General features: G+C 37.5%; 2 protein-coding genes across 2 annotated transcripts; one reads left to right on the top strand and one right to left on the bottom strand.

Annotated features, from left to right (window-relative positions):
- The first annotated feature begins 1,451 nt into the window (after positions 1-1,451).
- LOC137577337 (uncharacterized) lies at positions 1,452-2,615 on the top strand. The gene is made up of 4 exons (XM_068290770.1): positions 1,452-1,946; positions 2,003-2,088; positions 2,148-2,298; positions 2,360-2,615. Exons 1-4 carry the CDS (start codon positions 1,619-1,621, stop codon positions 2,524-2,526), a joined length of 732 nt encoding a protein of 243 aa, XP_068146871.1. The 5' UTR covers positions 1,452-1,618; the 3' UTR covers positions 2,527-2,615.
- Positions 2,616-2,783: 168 nt separating this feature from the next.
- Positions 2,784-15,794, bottom strand: LOC137576533 (uncharacterized). Its single transcript, XM_068289706.1, has 9 exons — positions 15,737-15,794; positions 15,136-15,213; positions 5,319-7,298; positions 5,129-5,259; positions 4,672-4,905; positions 3,931-4,042; positions 3,559-3,812; positions 3,201-3,494; positions 2,784-3,134 (listed from the first exon to the last, which is right to left on the bottom strand). Exons 3-9 carry the CDS (start codon positions 6,662-6,664, stop codon positions 3,019-3,021), a joined length of 2,487 nt encoding a protein of 828 aa, XP_068145807.1. The 5' UTR covers positions 6,665-7,298; positions 15,136-15,213; positions 15,737-15,794; the 3' UTR covers positions 2,784-3,018.
- Positions 15,795-16,565: the final 771 nt, after the last annotated feature.

The raw sequence follows: 16,565 nt of genomic DNA, 5'->3' as shown, positions 1-16,565 counted from the left end.
CACCAAAACAAATCATTAAACAAACCTGTTCTAATTTCACCGGGGCACAAAATAAATTTTGTTGTGCCGAACCTAACCCAAGAGATAATTGTAAATATCCCGAAGGACGAAAAAGGATCGTTACAGTACATAACGAGACATGATACCATTTACTAAACAAGTAAATATAGGCTTGAAAAAAAAGTAATCCCCAAAGGAAATTAAAAGTTAGTCATATTATTGAAGCATTAGCTATTTTCATAAACTTTTGTAAAATAGATGATTCATGATTTAATTCTTTCGATAGTGGAAAACAAAACCAAGCTTTAATATTTTTGCAAAGAACTTTAAAAGAAATGTAAATACTTCTGCAAGAATTTCATTTCTAGACTTATATTTCGTTGTGAAACTTTTTACTACTGCATTATTAATATTTTGGTCTTTTAACAGTTATGTTTATGTTTTGGCAAACCAGGAGAATTATTTATGGTAGTGAATGAGTAAATCTAAGACACAGTATTCAATCATCATTCCTGTAGAAATTTCAGGCAAAGTTGATGACTCAATCATTTGGAATCATCTCCTTGTCATTAAAATTTCTTTAACGCTCCTTTGATTTGTTGGGAATCTCAATAGAATTGGTAAAATATTTTGCTACGATCCTTATTAATTTGAGTTACAGAGTAGCTCATAGTCGTTTCACTTTATTAAACATACATAAATTTGGGTGATATTTATTTATTTATTTTGTTCTTGGTATTGTCTCTTTTTTTGTTTGTTTTGATGCTCCACTTTTACTTGACGAATGAGTCACTCTCCAGCTGAGCTACAGCTTTTCAATTGAGGTGGGAAATGGGTTAACACATTTAACTAATTGATTTTTATATAATACAAATGTATGAAAACTATGTCAGAGATGTATGAATGGCCTCGATAAACCACTGAGAAAGAGACAGGTAGAGAGAGTGGGTGCAAGAGAGAGATAGAGCGTTGAGATTAAGAACCGAACCGCACGCGCTGATGGCCAAACTGAAACTGGGCGCTAGTCATGCAGAAGAAGGCGAAGAAGCACCTTGCCACAAAAAAAAAATGTATAAAACTTCTTCTCTACCTCAACAGGTTGTTGCTGTTGTTCTCGTTTGTTGTTGCTCCGGCTGCTGCTGCTGCTCATCTTTATCTTTACTAATTATTACGAAATGATGGTGTGCAGGAAATGTTTGCCAACTTCTATGCTCTTATAATTATTTTATGCGACGTCGCAACAACACCAACAAGAACCACTGGAATGGGAGCAAGAACAAGATGAACATGAAAGAAGAAAAAACAAAATGCAGGTCATACCATTCCATTTTTATGTAACTTTCTAAAACTATAATTCTCTGTCACACACACACACACACGACAGGAGAGAGACAGAGAGAGAGAGATGGGTATTAGCATATGAAATATATGATTTTCAGTAGGCCTTTAGTTAGCTAGAAAAGTTTTCTTCAAGCATTTCAACACTTCATCTTCAATTCTTCTCCATTGTTCACACTAAACAGAACAAAAACCAAAAAACAAAAAACCCTTCCCAAAAAAACCAGAAAAAAAACCGAACAAGCTAATATATAATACAACATCGAATCGAGCTCCAAAAATGGCCCCCACTGATTGTGAGCCTGGCAAATCATCTTCGTCATCTTTAGAAAAAGCCGCTGCACTTGCTGCAGCCATCAAGAACTATCATAAGAAACGCCGCCAAATGAGCAACAACAACAATAACATGAGCAACTGCATTACTTATGTCCAATGTCAGAATCTGAAATATAACGTCATCATATTGGGCTGGCTGGGCGTCATTATTTCAGCCGTAGTGCTATGCAGTTCCATGTTGACCATGCACTTGCAGCTGGACATCGATCGTGCCATCAAGCAATGGCTACATACAAGGCTCGTCGCCGAGGAGCAACAATTGCTGTCGAATTGTGAGTTGTCATTGTTTTACTTGAACCTTGTGTGATTTAATTTTGCTGCTTTACAGTGATGTCCATCTTCAGTACTATAGCTTATGGTATGTCATTGATCAACACTGGCGTTAGCCTGTTGTTACTTATCGGAGTGGCACGTGTAAGTTTTTTATGCTAAACTCCATCTCATATCGGTTAATCAAGCCTTTACTTCTATAGGATACCAGTTGGCTGCTATATCCTTGGCTTATTTTCCATGGCGTTGTCTTCGGCTTTGGCCTATATCTAGGTGTTTTCTATGCCACTGTTGGCCTATTTATAGATTTATCTAGTTTTCTAATGTGCCTGCTAGTATTCGCTCTTGTTTTGGGTAAGAGATTGATATTCCTTTTACCCCGTAACGTCCTTTGATTTACTTTTACTTTTTGTAGTAATTTTCTACAAAATTTATCATGAGGTCTTTACCCTATTCCGGGTAATGGATCAGTTAACAAAATACCGTGATGTCTCTGCCCCTGGTCTATATTATCAAGATCCCGAGCATGCAGCGTGGGCAGCTGCCGCTTATAGGGCTTATGGGCTACCACTTAATCCCTAAATATAGAACTGAATTGAACTGCATCACTGTTGAAATGTTGTTTATATATATAAAAATGTGATATATTATATACTATATGCGATATATTACCAACATTTACATAATTTATTTACACGCGACACGCGAAAAGTTAGTTCATAAATAGGTTTCATTTAAAATTACATAACAGCGCATATATGACTAAGTAAATTAAGTTTAATTTAATTACTACAATAAGTAAATTGTACTGCGCTTAATTTTAATGCCGAAAAACACAAGTTACATCGAATATATAAATAATCAGATACAAATTGATGAAGAAAAGTGAAAAAGAGTAAGTGAAGAAACGGATTTATATATATACAAAACGTTTAGACGAAAGACGAGACGAGAAGTAAAGAGAATAGAGTGGCAGGTGAGCCGAGCCCACTTAGCAGGCAGGTGCGATTAGTCGATGAATCTATAAATTAAATATCGCAACTCTAGCTGCAATTGGAGCTGGATCGATGGATCTTAGATATTCATTGTGAGGCCCACCACATAGGATACCCAATCGACAGTTTTACTAACACTATGATAGATGCCAGGCTGGCCACGTGAGGCACACGAATAGCCGGCAGAGACAACACCTATAAAATAGAATAAGAGCATAAGTTAGATGCATCTTTTGTTGGATTTCTCATTGCATTACTCACCAATTAAATACCAACGGCCATTCTTCTCGTGCATCAGAGGACCACCAGAGTCACCTTGACAGGAATCTTTGCCACCATTTCGATAGCCAGCACACAGCATCTCCTGATAGATGACCACATTGATGCCATTCTGACGATGCCAACGTTCGCATATACGATTCTCAATCACTGGCACATCCACGGCCTGCAGGGTCTTGGGCCTGAGCCGAGAGCCTGGATTCAAGGCACCCCAACCGGCAGCCCAACCAAATTTACCCAAAAAGTCTTCATTCTTTTCGGGCAGGCAAATTGGTGCTAATTGAAAAGAAATTTTAATTAAAACTATGGAGGCCAAGTAAATAAGCTATGCGAGACTTACCTATGTGGGGCATGAAGTGCACTGTCCTCTCGAGCGTCAAAACAGACACATCAAATCTATCCGCCTGGGGAGTAAATTTAAAGTATGGATGCACATCGATGCGTCGCACTCCAAATGTATAGGCGGGCAGGGGTTCCACAGCCGAATTGATTACATAATCTCCCAAGGTGACATGAACTTGACGTGGTGTGGCGCGAGCAACGCAATGTCCAGCAGTGACCACATGACGACGCGAAATCAAAGAGCCGCCACATCTGAAACGACAGAAGAAATAATGAGTAACCTAATCAATTGCATTTTGGTGACCCCGACGTGGTATTTTCACTAAAAATCAGTCAACAATGGCAAAGCTCTCTGGCAAGGTAACCTTACCTAGAAGATCCAATGCGTATATACGCTTGCCAAGGAAATGAACCAAAGCCAGCATCATCGCCGCCCACAATTCGTCTCTGGGCGGTTTGTTTGGCCAATGAAATGCCGCAGCCTGCAATGTTCATTTAATCATATTTAAATTGGTTAAAAGATAGTACACAAAATTAATGCAACAGAAGGATTAGTAGAAAGTAAAGCAGGCAATAAAGAAATAGAGATAGGAAATGGCATGCAGAGAGTCTTTTTTCTTGCCACTGCCGCACTGGGTGAGGGAGAGTTCTTATTTAACTTTCTAGTGGTCGGTCATTTGTTTTTTTTTTTTTTTTTCGGTGTCGGTCTTGGACATGGAGCTTCCAGCATGCCGTTAAGAGTCATGTGTAATATGGCTTAATTATCATTAGCGTGCTGTGGTAATTAACATAAGCATGCTTGGCAATTAATTTCTGGCTTTTACATTACATTTCATTTCACTTGGCGCCTCTTTTGTTAGTAATTAAATAAGACAATTGCAGGCTTAATTAAAGCAAAAAAATATAAGTATATATATAAACAAATACGTTAACAAGTGTGCACACAACTACAAAAAGACATAACGAACTACGAACGAGAGATATTAACCCATGTGGTTAGAGAGGCATGCAAATTTTTTTTTTTTTTTTCAGCGACTTTTTTTTAGTAGTTGAGTATTTTTTTTTTTCTGTTGGTGCTTTTGGACGTGCTCTCTATGGACATGGCACTCACTAGGTTCATTGTTAACTGGTCCAAAATTCTTTTGCGGCAAATCAGTCAAATCGATTAAGGTTTGACCCGTTTGGTCCGAGCTACGTAAATTCGCTGATTTTGCTGTGCGATGACAACAGCCGCGTAACAATCCATTGCAGGTGCCTTGTATAAGGCCACCGCTAAGCCAGCAGCCTAAAAAGAATTCGCAAGTACCGCCACGATGCTGGCACTCCATGTCCGTGGTGATGTCGACTGTCGGAATATTGGGTATATGTTTATTTTGTACAGTATATGTATATACTAGGTATATATGTATAGAGTGGGAATGTTGTTGTGTAGATTATTTGGGTGTAATATTAGGCGGCGGTGCAAGCAACAGCAGCAGCAGCAGAAACAAGAATATTTTATAAAGGAAAACTTAAAAACTACATTACCTAAACAAATCATCTATCCATCTGACTAACTAATACCTTACCTTTCTCCTTAAATGTGCTCGCCGATTGTGGACTACTGGTGGCCTCAGAGGCACTATCCAAATCTTGTAGACTATAATCATTGCGCACATCCTGCACAGCAGCCAGTTCATTGATGCCAAAGTTTTGATCCCTATTTACGAGAAGAAGTTTGATAATTTCAATAGAAGATTGTCCGCTTTCTCTGCTCACCTAAAGGCTAGATTATCGCTAAAGTAGACGCCAGTGCCTGACGGTCCTGTAACTGTGCCGGAACCACTGGGTCCTGTGGTGCCAACATTGTCATTGCTGGGGAAAACAACTCGTGGACTTCTCGATGATTTGTAGGGATAATAGCGACTTTTGCGTGATCCCTGATATTCACTTGGTCCGACGTATTCCTGGAAGTTCTTTTGTGGACCAAACTGGCGAGGAGGTGGTGGCGGACCTGTACGAAACTCTGTATCGCCAAAATAGAAACCTCTCTGTGGTCTCTGCTGAGGCAACGCCGTGATGGGTCCATTGATATCTCCGAATTTAGTTACCTCATCGCGATAGAGTTTGGCCAATGGATGAGGCTTGGTATTGGAGGACAGGCCAGGGAATTCAAAACTTGATGTGGGTGGTGATACATCGGAATCGAAGTAGAGTTGCCGCGTGTGACGAGTTTCATGGTTGTCACCATCATCGCTGGTGGTGAAAGTTTGTCCCAAATCTTCACCAAAAATGGGATTGTCCTCACGATACGATTGCGGATGGAAGGGAGTGGCTGGCTTTAAGCTATAACTGGGAAATTGAAAGCCCACTCTCCGACTGGTATTCTCTGGCTCCAGCAGATCTGTGGAAGTGGAAGTGGCCGAAGCCAACAGATCACTACGCTCGGTGCGTTCGCCTCCTAAGCCAGAGTTAACCAACTCGGAGCCGAATTCTTCAGCCACAGCTGCCACACCATCGGCTGGTGGGCCCAGAGACGATAATGTCGCATTTCTACTTGGACGTAATTGCAGCAGGGCATCGCCATTTGGATTCGCTTCGCTACCACCTATCAAAGGTATATACATATAATTGCGTTGCCTACCCTGACGACTCACATTCTCCGGTTTGGAGGGCACCAATTGCTTTGGTATGGTTATCAATTCATTCTGCGGCAATTCAACCGATGGTGCTGGTATTATTTCCACTGCTGGTGAATCGGAGCGACGTTGAGCTGTGGTCGCCAACGGCGATTGCCGAGCTGTACGATAGGAACCAAAGGATTGCACTATGGTGCCATCATCTCGTTGACGTACATCCTTAAAACTGATGTCATCCTGTTGGCTAAAGCTTTCAAACGGAGCATACAAATTGCGTGCTGTGTACTGAGGGCTGGGTGATGATGTTGCAACCAACTGCCAGGGCATCAACTGATGTCCTGTCAGCAGGGCAGCTGTCGAAGCAGTTGTAGAGGTGTGTGATTGGACCCTAGGCACGATCAGCCCAAATACAAGCAAGGTGATGGTTAATAGATTCAGTGTGAGCATTTGATGACTCCATGGTCGATTGGTGGTGGTCACTAACATTTTACATTGAGCTATGATTAAGAGCAATGCAGCAGCAGGAGATGTTAATGACTTCTTTTGGCTTCGAAAATCAAAATGGACTTCCTGCTTCTCTTCCTCTCTCCCTCTGTCTTTCTTCTCCACCTCGGCAACTTGAACTTGAATGTGAGACGCCCAAAAATCAAATGGCTTGCCTTGTTTTCTTCTTCTCCTCTTCTCTATATCTCTTCAGTTTACGCCTCAGTGCAGCTGCGTGCCGCGTTCATTGATCTTAGGCTCCAATTGATGTGGTTGTTATTTTTTGGGATTTTCCGGCGCTCAGCCGATCTCAAGCGATTGCTCGAGTTGATTTTTTTTTTTTTTACAATATTTTTCTGGATTTGTTGTGCCTGCCGCCGATAGCTCGCTCGTGTAGCAAGTTTCGTTTGGCTTTGATGTGGGGAGGGAGTTGAGGATTTGGGTTGATTTTGGTGGGGGTATGGCTCAGTGCGGTTATTGGACTCCTTGGGCAATTATGGCAATTGCTAGTGACAACAACAACATCAGCAGCAGCAGCAACGGCAACAACGCTTTAACAGCGATTTCTTCATGTGGTTTCATGCAACATGACGATGGCCGAGGAGCGGGTAACACAAATTACTTCCTTAATTGCAGCCTGCAAAACGATACAGAGAAAATAGACGGTGAGAAAGAGATGTAAACGATTTAGCCTTAACGGCCTTTTGATTTATTTACTTTTTTTTTTTGTTTTGTTTATTGATTTTTAATGATTAGTGGGGGCAGATTTGATGAATTCGTTAAATCTATTCAAACAATAATTTAAATTGGAAAAATCATTAAAACTTAAAGTTTTATTTTTGGCATCAGGCGTTTCCTCTTGTTTCTTTTTTTCCTTTCAATAGTGTGAGAGGGGCAAACCAGTTCCTCTGGCGAAACTGGAAAAACCTTGACTGCCATCGGCAATAGTTTTTATTTTGTCTTTTTATTTCACTTTTTTTCTGCACACAATTTCTTCTTTTAATTTTTTCTGTTTTTACGATAGAAGGAAATGAAATGGATGCAATAAAAATAAAGGCAAACACACACAAATACCCTGTAATCTTAATGACAGGGTTTATTAGTTGGCATGGTCATGTTAAAGACCAACATACTTTGGTGACCCCCAACTTAATCTCTGTATTTTGGTGACCCCGACGTGAACGTGATGATAATTCTTAGTCATTTTTGGTTTAAAGAGTTTTCATTAGACGTTTGAAATTCGATTTTTTCTATATTTTTTTGTATTTTTCTATAAACTTATATAAGGGACATATTTGGTCCAGCTTCTTTGATTAGAAAATGTCTAGAAGAAACGGCCTTTTTAAAACTGTTCTACATCTAACCAATCATCTACCTTTATCCAATTTAGTTATGTACACTTAGAGTCTCTTAACGAAAACCGTAGTCCCAAGTGGCTAAAACAATACTTTATGCGAACTCTGAAAGATAAAGCTCGATCAGTTAGTCTACGGTGTATATATATTTCTTGTCCACATTCTGTTAAGACTTCCAAGAAACAAAAAAGCATTCTTTTAACATTTTAACTAAATGCTGTTTAAAGTTCTTTTTTGTTTGTTGTTCCCAACGAAACCGAGTCTATCAGCAACATCAGCAATAGTCACAACACCAACAATTGCTTTGAAAGTAAGAGTTACCAATGTATTTTGTATTTTTTCTCTTTCTCTCTTTTTCTTTCTTCCTTTCTGTTTTATTTTTGCGTTGCAGTTGGCCGCTTGCGTATTTTCACTTTCATTTTGAGTTCAGCAACCAAGCGACCAGCTGCTGGCGAGTTTTAAATGTTGCTGGTGTTGCTCATGTTGTTGCCGTTGCTGTTGCTGTTGTTTTTGATGCTGTTACTGTGGCTTCCTCTGTTTGTGCGGGCGTCTCTATGTTTGGTATTGCTTGGTGCCGCAAACTTGACATTTTGAACTTGATTTTTGTTGCCAAGGATCGAGTATCTGCCATTGAGTATCGAGAGTGAGAGTCATAAACCAGGAAGATCATGCCAATGAAACGTGACTTCCTTGAATAGAAGAAGAAGCAACAATCGCAATCTCAGCATCAGCAGCAACAACAACAACAGTCTATTGTATAATAGTTAACACTTTTTGCAAAAAAGAAGAAAACAGTCAACTTTTTTTTTGTTGTATGCTTTTAGATTTTACTTTAGTTACGAAATTTTGGCGACTCCTCAACTGGTTTTTGTCACCTGGCATGTTAGAGGCGCTGATGATTGACAGCATGAGAGAGAGAGAGACTCTCAATGATGCAACAGATGCAAAAAGATTCAATTGATGGCACTCACAGGTTATATAAACAAAATCAAACAAACTATTGTTCCATTACCAAAAACGAAACGATATGAAACGAAATTGATATGAACGAACGGCCTTGAATGAAGGACGCCGGAAACTTGCTTGGCTTCTTTTTTACTTAACTCTTTCTGCCCCCCCCTGATCATCATCATAATGATCATCAGCAGCTCTTTAATGCTTTTCCATTTCACACTTCTTTTTTCTCTCCATCTTCATCTGCATCTTCTTTTCTTTTCTTTATTTTCTTCTCTGCTGTCGGCCCATGCATAATTTATTGTTGGCCTGCCAGTTTATTTGTTTTAATTAACAATAAGCTTGACTTTTTTTTTTTTTTTTTGCTATTTTACATACCCTGTAAGCAAAGGTTTGGGAGGTAATCTCTCTGTAAATGTAGAGGATAATACTGTTAATATATCCTTGGTGGACTTATCAGTACTCTATCTTACTTTAATTATTCCTTAATGTTTGTCCACTTGGGGTAGAAGTAGAGTATTTTGTAGTCGTTTCATCTCTTTGGGCAATGGTTTCTTTTTGTGTTATTATTTTGTAAAGCTAAGTTTAAATCGCCTCCCCCGCCTTCTACGTGATTTGTTTGGAGTTTCCTCCTTCTCTTCCTTCTCTCAATCTACATTTATATCTGCATCTGCTTCTGCACTTTTGTTTTAGTTTTGCTCTTGCCAGTGAAAGTTTTTCTTTATTTTGTTTCTCTCTATCTCTTTCTGTTTTTAGCTGCAAACAATGCGTCGTTTGGCTGATTCGTTTTTTCGGTTTTCATTTTGGTTGTAAAACAAGCGTTTTGCGTTTTTTTTTTCTGTTTTTCGATTTTGTTTCTCGTTGCCTGCTCGTAATTGAGATAAATGCATTTTAAATGCGCAACCGCAGCGGCAGCAGCAGCAGCAGCTCGTTGATGCACTTACTCCTCATTACGTATACGCCGCATGTGACCATAACATTTTCGCTGTCATATACAAATGTCTCCAGCCAAGGGGCCATGCCTCTAGCCACTGTATAGATTCTCTCCTCTCTTTGTAGCTTTTGTGTTTCTGTCTTTAATTCGCCCCAAAATGACAACAATGGCTATAAAACTCAAGCCAACTTACTGGCTTGTCTCTCAAGATGCTTATAAAAATAAATTTGTGACAAGTTTTCTCTGCCTGTGTGGAAATGCTCGAGGAAATTTTCATGCACATTTTGTTAAATTGGGGGAAAATGCTTAAATTATAGAGGGGTAGAGACTTTTCGCATAAATTACAGATACACATACAAAATGGCAGCTAGAGAAAACAATAAAAACCATTTGCAAAACTCCAATTATCTCTTTGTTTCTTGTTTTTTAACCATATCCGAGATTCATTTATAAAATCAATTATTTCAAATTTTTAGCTCAACTATCAGAAAGCATAGCGAATTTCTTAATCTTGCTATTTTAGATTAGCCTGCAAAGCTATGGCGAAATCAGATTCATTAAGCTGATATACTAAATTCAAATAATACGCAAAAAGGTAAACAAAATTTCTTAATCTCGTATTTGGGCGTTGCATTTAAATGATTTTTCGACTGGTTTTTTGCAACATTCGAGTTTATAGTGCAAAATAAGGTTTCGCCTGGCAAGTTTTTAAAGTTGATTTGAAAATTATCTCCAGATGATTTTTATGTTGTAGTTCATTTAGTCTATAGTGGCAATGTTATTGAATTTTATTGGCATATTCTATGAATAACCTGTGGCACGGAATGATAGCAATTTCCAATGCGTAAGACATTAATGCTTCCAAACAAACATTTATAGTCTTCCTCTTAAGAACACAATCTTTAATCTTCAATCTCTTGTTTTAGCTCAAAGAATAAGTTTTCCATTTGTGTCATTTCTAAAAAGTTTGAGTTACAATCTCTCAATAGTTTCCATTCTTTGCCAGAGTTTTCCCATGTTTGGTTTAGAGTTTAAGCAAAGCGGCGTTTCGTTGACAAGAAAATTGCTACCAATTCGAAATAAAGAGGAAAGATATCATGGCCACTCCCACAAGTAATCAGCTTGGCTTTCTGCTCACTTATACAAATTGGCTTTAGTAATTGCAATTGCAATAAAATTGTTTACTTAAGCCATCATCGAATCAAAGTTTAACCAAACATTTAAAGGTTAAGCCATTTGACTTTCCCATTTGAAATCGGAGGGAGCTCAAGTGGGTCAAACAGCTGTTTGAACTGTTGGCGAAAATGAAAATTGGTGTCATGCCATTGGCACATTTTGTCAAATCGACAAACCAACAAATAAACAAACAAACAAAACAACTGACAAACGCAACACCCAATGAAAAGCCACAAAAAAAATGCCATTGGGTAAGGTAAGTGCCGAAAATGTTGTTGTAAAGGCACTATGATTGTTGCTGCTGGTGCGTGGATGTCCAAGCTTTTTGGCCTGACCACATAATCAATAGATTGCCGAATCGACAACAGCAACAGCAAGAGCAACAACAACAACAACAACCACAACACTGTGACGTGAAGTGGAGAGTGTTAATTAATATTCAATACACGAGCCAACCTGCGCAATTGTTACGAATGTGTTAAGTCAACACCGGCAGCAACAACAACATGAGCAACAGCAACTGATTTGAGTATCAAGAAGTGGCCCGCTATATAACATAAGCATTGCATGCAAATCATCATCAAGAGAATAATGATGATCACTGATTATCATCATCATCATCGTCATGATGTTTGTGATAATGATGACGATGATAATAATGATTATGCAATTAGCGGCAATATTCATAAGTTTTTTTTTTCGGTGGGTTGAAATTTTCAGCTCCAGCTCACACAGCACACACTTATATTAGATAAGCTTAATAAATTTTTATGGCAATAGAGATTGTTACTAGTTATTAATAGCCAATCATCGAACGGCGAGGCGGGCACATATTGAACCAGGGCGCCAATGTGCCAAAACATTTCTCCCTCTTAGCCCATGTCCACGAAATTCAGAGTAAACAAAGAATGTTTTTAGACAAAGGGGATGTTGACCCGATCCATTGGATCCATTTTAAATGACTCTCTGGGACAGCTCCTAAAGAGTGACATTCAGATATCGACACCTAATTATTAACCCTTAGTACCTTAGTACTCTATTAAGCCCATAAGACTGAAGTCAATCTAAACAAAGATCGAATAATAAATATTTACCCTTTTGCCCCTCTCAGTTATCCTTAATTAACTAAACAAAAAGAGAACTAAGAAACTTTGCAAAGGTTTTTATTAGAATCAGGAGGATTTACACATTAATTACTTAATATATTTTTATCTAAATGAACTTTTTAGTTATCCTCAGTTAGTCAAACATGAATTTTCCAGTTATTTTCAGTTATTCAAAAACTGGTTTCCAAACTTACAACCACATATTTATTATGGCCTGTTTATAACAGGCTTAAATCTTTTAAACTCCAATGATATTCATCCAACAAATTTCACACTTTTGTCCAGTATTTCCTTTTCAAACCAAAGGTCTTTCGAAAAGACACATTAACTAAGTTTTGCATATTTTGTCCTAATAAATGCGACTAAATTTAAGATACTTATGTATGTAGGTGTAATCCATACGAATTTTGGTGTGATTAAAATATGGCTATAACTTGTTATACCCTAAAATAATCAAATGTTTGAATAAAAATCTCAGTCCTCAATGTAAAAGTCATAAAATTAGCCAAATAAAAAATCACTGAATTTAATTTGCATTGCAAATGGGTGAAATGCAAAAATTAAAACTCAAATAAAAAGCTTGATTCGTTTTCTCGAAAATTGGGCTCTTTCTCAACGAAGAGTCGTTAACATAAAGCCCAGTAGTGGTTAAATCCGCCCTCAACCACAATTTGGCTCAAACCCAATTAACAAACGCAATTCAAAGAAGAGAGAGAAAAAAGCAGACGCAACAAAAACGAAGAAAGACATAATCGATTGAGAAAACATTTACATATATAGAGTGATGGATAGTTGGTGGAGAGGCGGTGACTGATGGGCGGGGAACTTTACATAAGTTAGCCAAAAGGAAACAGAAACCTAAAAAGAAATGCACAAAAACTTATTTACATAAACTAACAAAAGAGCAGTTGGGCTAAGAAATCCATGGCCATGGTCACAATTTAGGCGGAACTTGTTTTCTTTTCTTTCTCTCTCTCTTTCTTTGTATCGTCTCTCATCTCCTCTTTACTTTATATTGAGGTTTATTACATGATTTAAAAAGGGTCTCGGCCTAAATCACATTTTGAGACCGATCTGAACCGGATTTTGGCTAAAAAAAAATTAAGTAATCTGTGTCACTGTCGTCGTCTCTCTCTTTCTCCCTCGAAAGAAAGTTCTCAAGTTTGTGGCTTAAGTCTTTTGTATATATCTGGATATATACTTATATATGACATGCTCCAAAGCGCATTGAGAGCAATACAAGTTTCTCCGCATTATGCAATGACCCTAAATACAAAATAAAAGGGAAAAAACCCAAAAAAAAATGAAGTGAAAAATGAACAAGAAAAAAATAAAAATGGGGGAAGACAAAATAAAATAAAAAAAAAGGTAAAAAGATGTTGGCGTTGCCTTTGGCTGATAATGAAGTTCATGTCATATACTAAATATCCACCTATATTGAGAGATATTGTGTAGTCAACACAATACTTCGACGAGGCCATAAAAAAAACATTGCCAAATAATTTATGTGACTGCAAGTCAACATCAAATTGAGGTTAAGTTTCCGACTTTTGTTTCATTTCACATTTTCTGTATACATGTCTCTGTCTCTGTCTCTGTGTGTGTGTGTCAGTGTTTGTGTTTGTGCCCTTCTTTCACGCACTTCTTCACTTTATTTATTTATATTTTCCGGTTTTGTTTTTTTGCATTTCGTCTACTTTTTTTGTTTAACTTTAAGTTGTTTATTTGTTTGTTGTTGGCCAAAACTTATTTATTATTCCACAATTGTCTTTAGCTGCTGCCAATGTTTGTTATATAATAATTAAACAAATTGAATAATCAAATGCGCTTCGCCGTTATTGTCCGACATACATTTCGAAATTGGGACAACAATTAACAAATTTTTTTTGTTGCGGAAAAGAAAATTTCATTTGGCTTTTGGGGATAAATTTTTGCAATTTATTAGCTTAATTTTAAACTTTAATAGATTATTGTTATAAGGCCAAGACAAAAGGTAAAAATAATCTTATTTATTTTAGTCTGGTTTTCAGTTGATATAAGAGATATAAAACGTATTTTGACTACTCATGCTAATTGGGAATAAAGTGTGAAAAATTTATATTTTTTTTAGGTAGTGATTTTTGCAATTGAAATTTGAGAAATATTTTAGGCGTAGAATAGATGATTATAGATGAACAATAAATTATATACTAAAGTTAACCTTTTACAAAGAGGCGACTAAAAAAGACAAAGTTAATTGATCTTGGCATAAATTTGGCATAAATTTGCCATATTTTAGACATTTTTTAATAAACCTCAACTAAATTATTAAACTTTCTTTCATTAAATATGAAAAGTATATATAAATTATATTACATTGCCTTATCAATAAATAATGAAAACTGTTCATGAGTAGTTAAAATTTTAAAGAAAAATTGTTATTAATTCTCTTTCGGTAAGTTATTTTCACATTTAGCTTATTTCTGTGCAAAAGCAAAGTTTAAGGCATTTTTCTGTTGCTTTTTAATTGTTTTTTCATTACTTTTTATTCCTCTTGGTTTGCATGGCAAATTATCTTTTCAAATTGTTTGCTGAATTTTTCACTATTTTGTGCAATTGACTATCTCTCAACTTTTCCACTTTTCGCACTTTTTGCACTTTTTGCTGGCTTATACGTAAACAGAAATTGCAAAAGACCCCTCCAGGCCTCCAAGTTAATCAGTTGAAACTTATATGTGCAAAAGTTTATGTGGTTAGATTTATTAGATAATGACTATTTACTTTTTGTTGTTGTTTGTGTTTTGCTTTGGCCAACAAAAATGTTGCAATTTCAATGATTTAATCACCAACAGGCGAGAGAGAGAGAGAGAGACACGAGAGGCAACAAAATGCTTATTAAATGTGAAATTTTCTTTTTTTAATGCATTTTTGCAAATGCAAATTATTATTAATATTTTTGCATACACTTACCTTTTAAAATATAAATTGTTGAAATATATATTGTTAATTAATCCAATTTGCAATATATGTATGTAGATGTTGTTGTTGCTATTTTTTTAAATTTTTTTTGAGAAAACGAAATGAATGAAAGAAAAAGGTTTTTGGTGAAAAAATCCGTAAATTACAAATGACAGTTGTTGGTTGTTTGTTGTTGTTGTCGTTGTTATTTATTTTGTTTGTTTTGCAAAAATAATATTAATAAGAAAAAAACCAAGATCGAATCGGTTTTAAAACTGGCTTAACATTGCCATTGCCGAGATACTCGCAACTCTGAGTCCAACTCTGACTCCGACTTCAATTGCAAAAAAATCAAATCACTTTCACTGTCAGCCACAACCAAACGGAGTAAGCGGGGCATACGAGGATTGAGGGGGAGGGGATGAAATTCAGTTGAGGGGCGGAGATATTGGTGGAAAATTGCACTCACTCATGTAATTTAAGCAATTGTTGTTATTAACTTTCAGAGGGACGGTTCAGGGGGCCAAATATTTGTTTTTAAAAAGTCCTTTGCGCTTTCGCACACACACACATAAACACACACACGCACACTTACGCTCAAAGCTATACGCACTTTTTGCAAGGAAATATACAACTCGATTGATAGTGGGGCGACGGAGCTTTTAAAACCGTGTATTACCGTTAAGAAAGCGCTACAAAAAACACGACCTTCTTGAGCAAAGTCTCAAAGAAGTCTGAAAGCCAACGTTCAGGCCAAAGCTGAACTGAGCGGCGAGGCGTCAGTGGCTGAAGCTTTGCAAGCTGCTGCGCAGTCGCGGCTGCTTTTTCCTACTCTTTCTTTCTTTCTTTTTCTTAACATTCGTTTGCTTGATCGTTCGTTTAGGCACACGCAAAAAAGCTTGAAGAAAAAAAACAGCTGTAGCAGCTGTAGATCTCCCTCTCACTCTTCCTCTCTCTCTCCTTGGCGCCGTCGCCGATTAGGCAACAATAAATGCACAGACAGATATGATAGAGGATGAGGTATAAGTGCTGGAGGAGGAGTTGTCAGAGGGAATGCGTGGTGCGGTGTGGGGGGATGGGGGAGGGGGAGGCAACAGTAACAGCCACCGCATTGTACAAATAATACAAATTATTGCCTTATGCCACCCTCTTCTCTCCTTCAGCTCACGAATAGGCTTCTTCTGATGATGGCGTCCATTTCGTAAGTTGTAATTACATGATATAAAGAGTCGTAAAGCATCATTGGCCGCCATGGTCAATAGTAGACCCCCACCCAAAGAAATAAAACCAACTTCACTCCAAACGACAGCGGCCAATTAAACGGTTTTTTATTTCACTTAAAAACCAAAAAACAAGAATCCCAGACAAAAATTGTTTTAATGCCTTTTGACAGACTTGTGACTTGACTTTGACAGCTAATTGCAGTTAGGCGGCATTGCTTT

This window comes from Drosophila tropicalis, unplaced genomic scaffold, assembly GCF_018151085.1.
Source record: "Drosophila tropicalis isolate 14030-0801.00 unplaced genomic scaffold, ASM1815108v1 contig_593, whole genome shotgun sequence".
Taxonomy (NCBI): domain Eukaryota; kingdom Metazoa; phylum Arthropoda; class Insecta; order Diptera; family Drosophilidae; genus Drosophila; species Drosophila tropicalis.
Note: the sequence above shows the minus strand (reverse complement) of the source record. Positions and strands in the feature narration are given on the sequence as shown.

Bases quoted from the DNA above. Each gene is read 5' to 3' on its own strand.
- LOC137576533 (XM_068289706.1), bottom strand. From the start codon at position 6,664: ATGTTAGTGACCACCACCAATCGACCATGGAGTCATCAAATGCTCACA. The intron at 4,906-5,128 runs GTAAGGTATTAG...ATATTCCGACAG, and splicing joins GAGCACATTTAAGGAGAAAG to TCGACATCACCACGGACATG. The intron at 3,813-3,930 runs GTAAGGTTACCT...CTGTCGTTTCAG, and splicing joins ATACGCATTGGATCTTCTAG to ATGTGGCGGCTCTTTGATTT.
- LOC137577337 (XM_068290770.1), top strand. From the start codon at position 1,619: ATGGCCCCCACTGATTGTGAGCCTGGCAAATCATCTTCGTCATCTTTA. The intron at 1,947-2,002 runs GTGAGTTGTCAT...GCTGCTTTACAG, and splicing joins GCAACAATTGCTGTCGAATT to TGATGTCCATCTTCAGTACT. The intron at 2,089-2,147 runs GTAAGTTTTTTA...TTACTTCTATAG, and splicing joins TACTTATCGGAGTGGCACGT to GATACCAGTTGGCTGCTATA.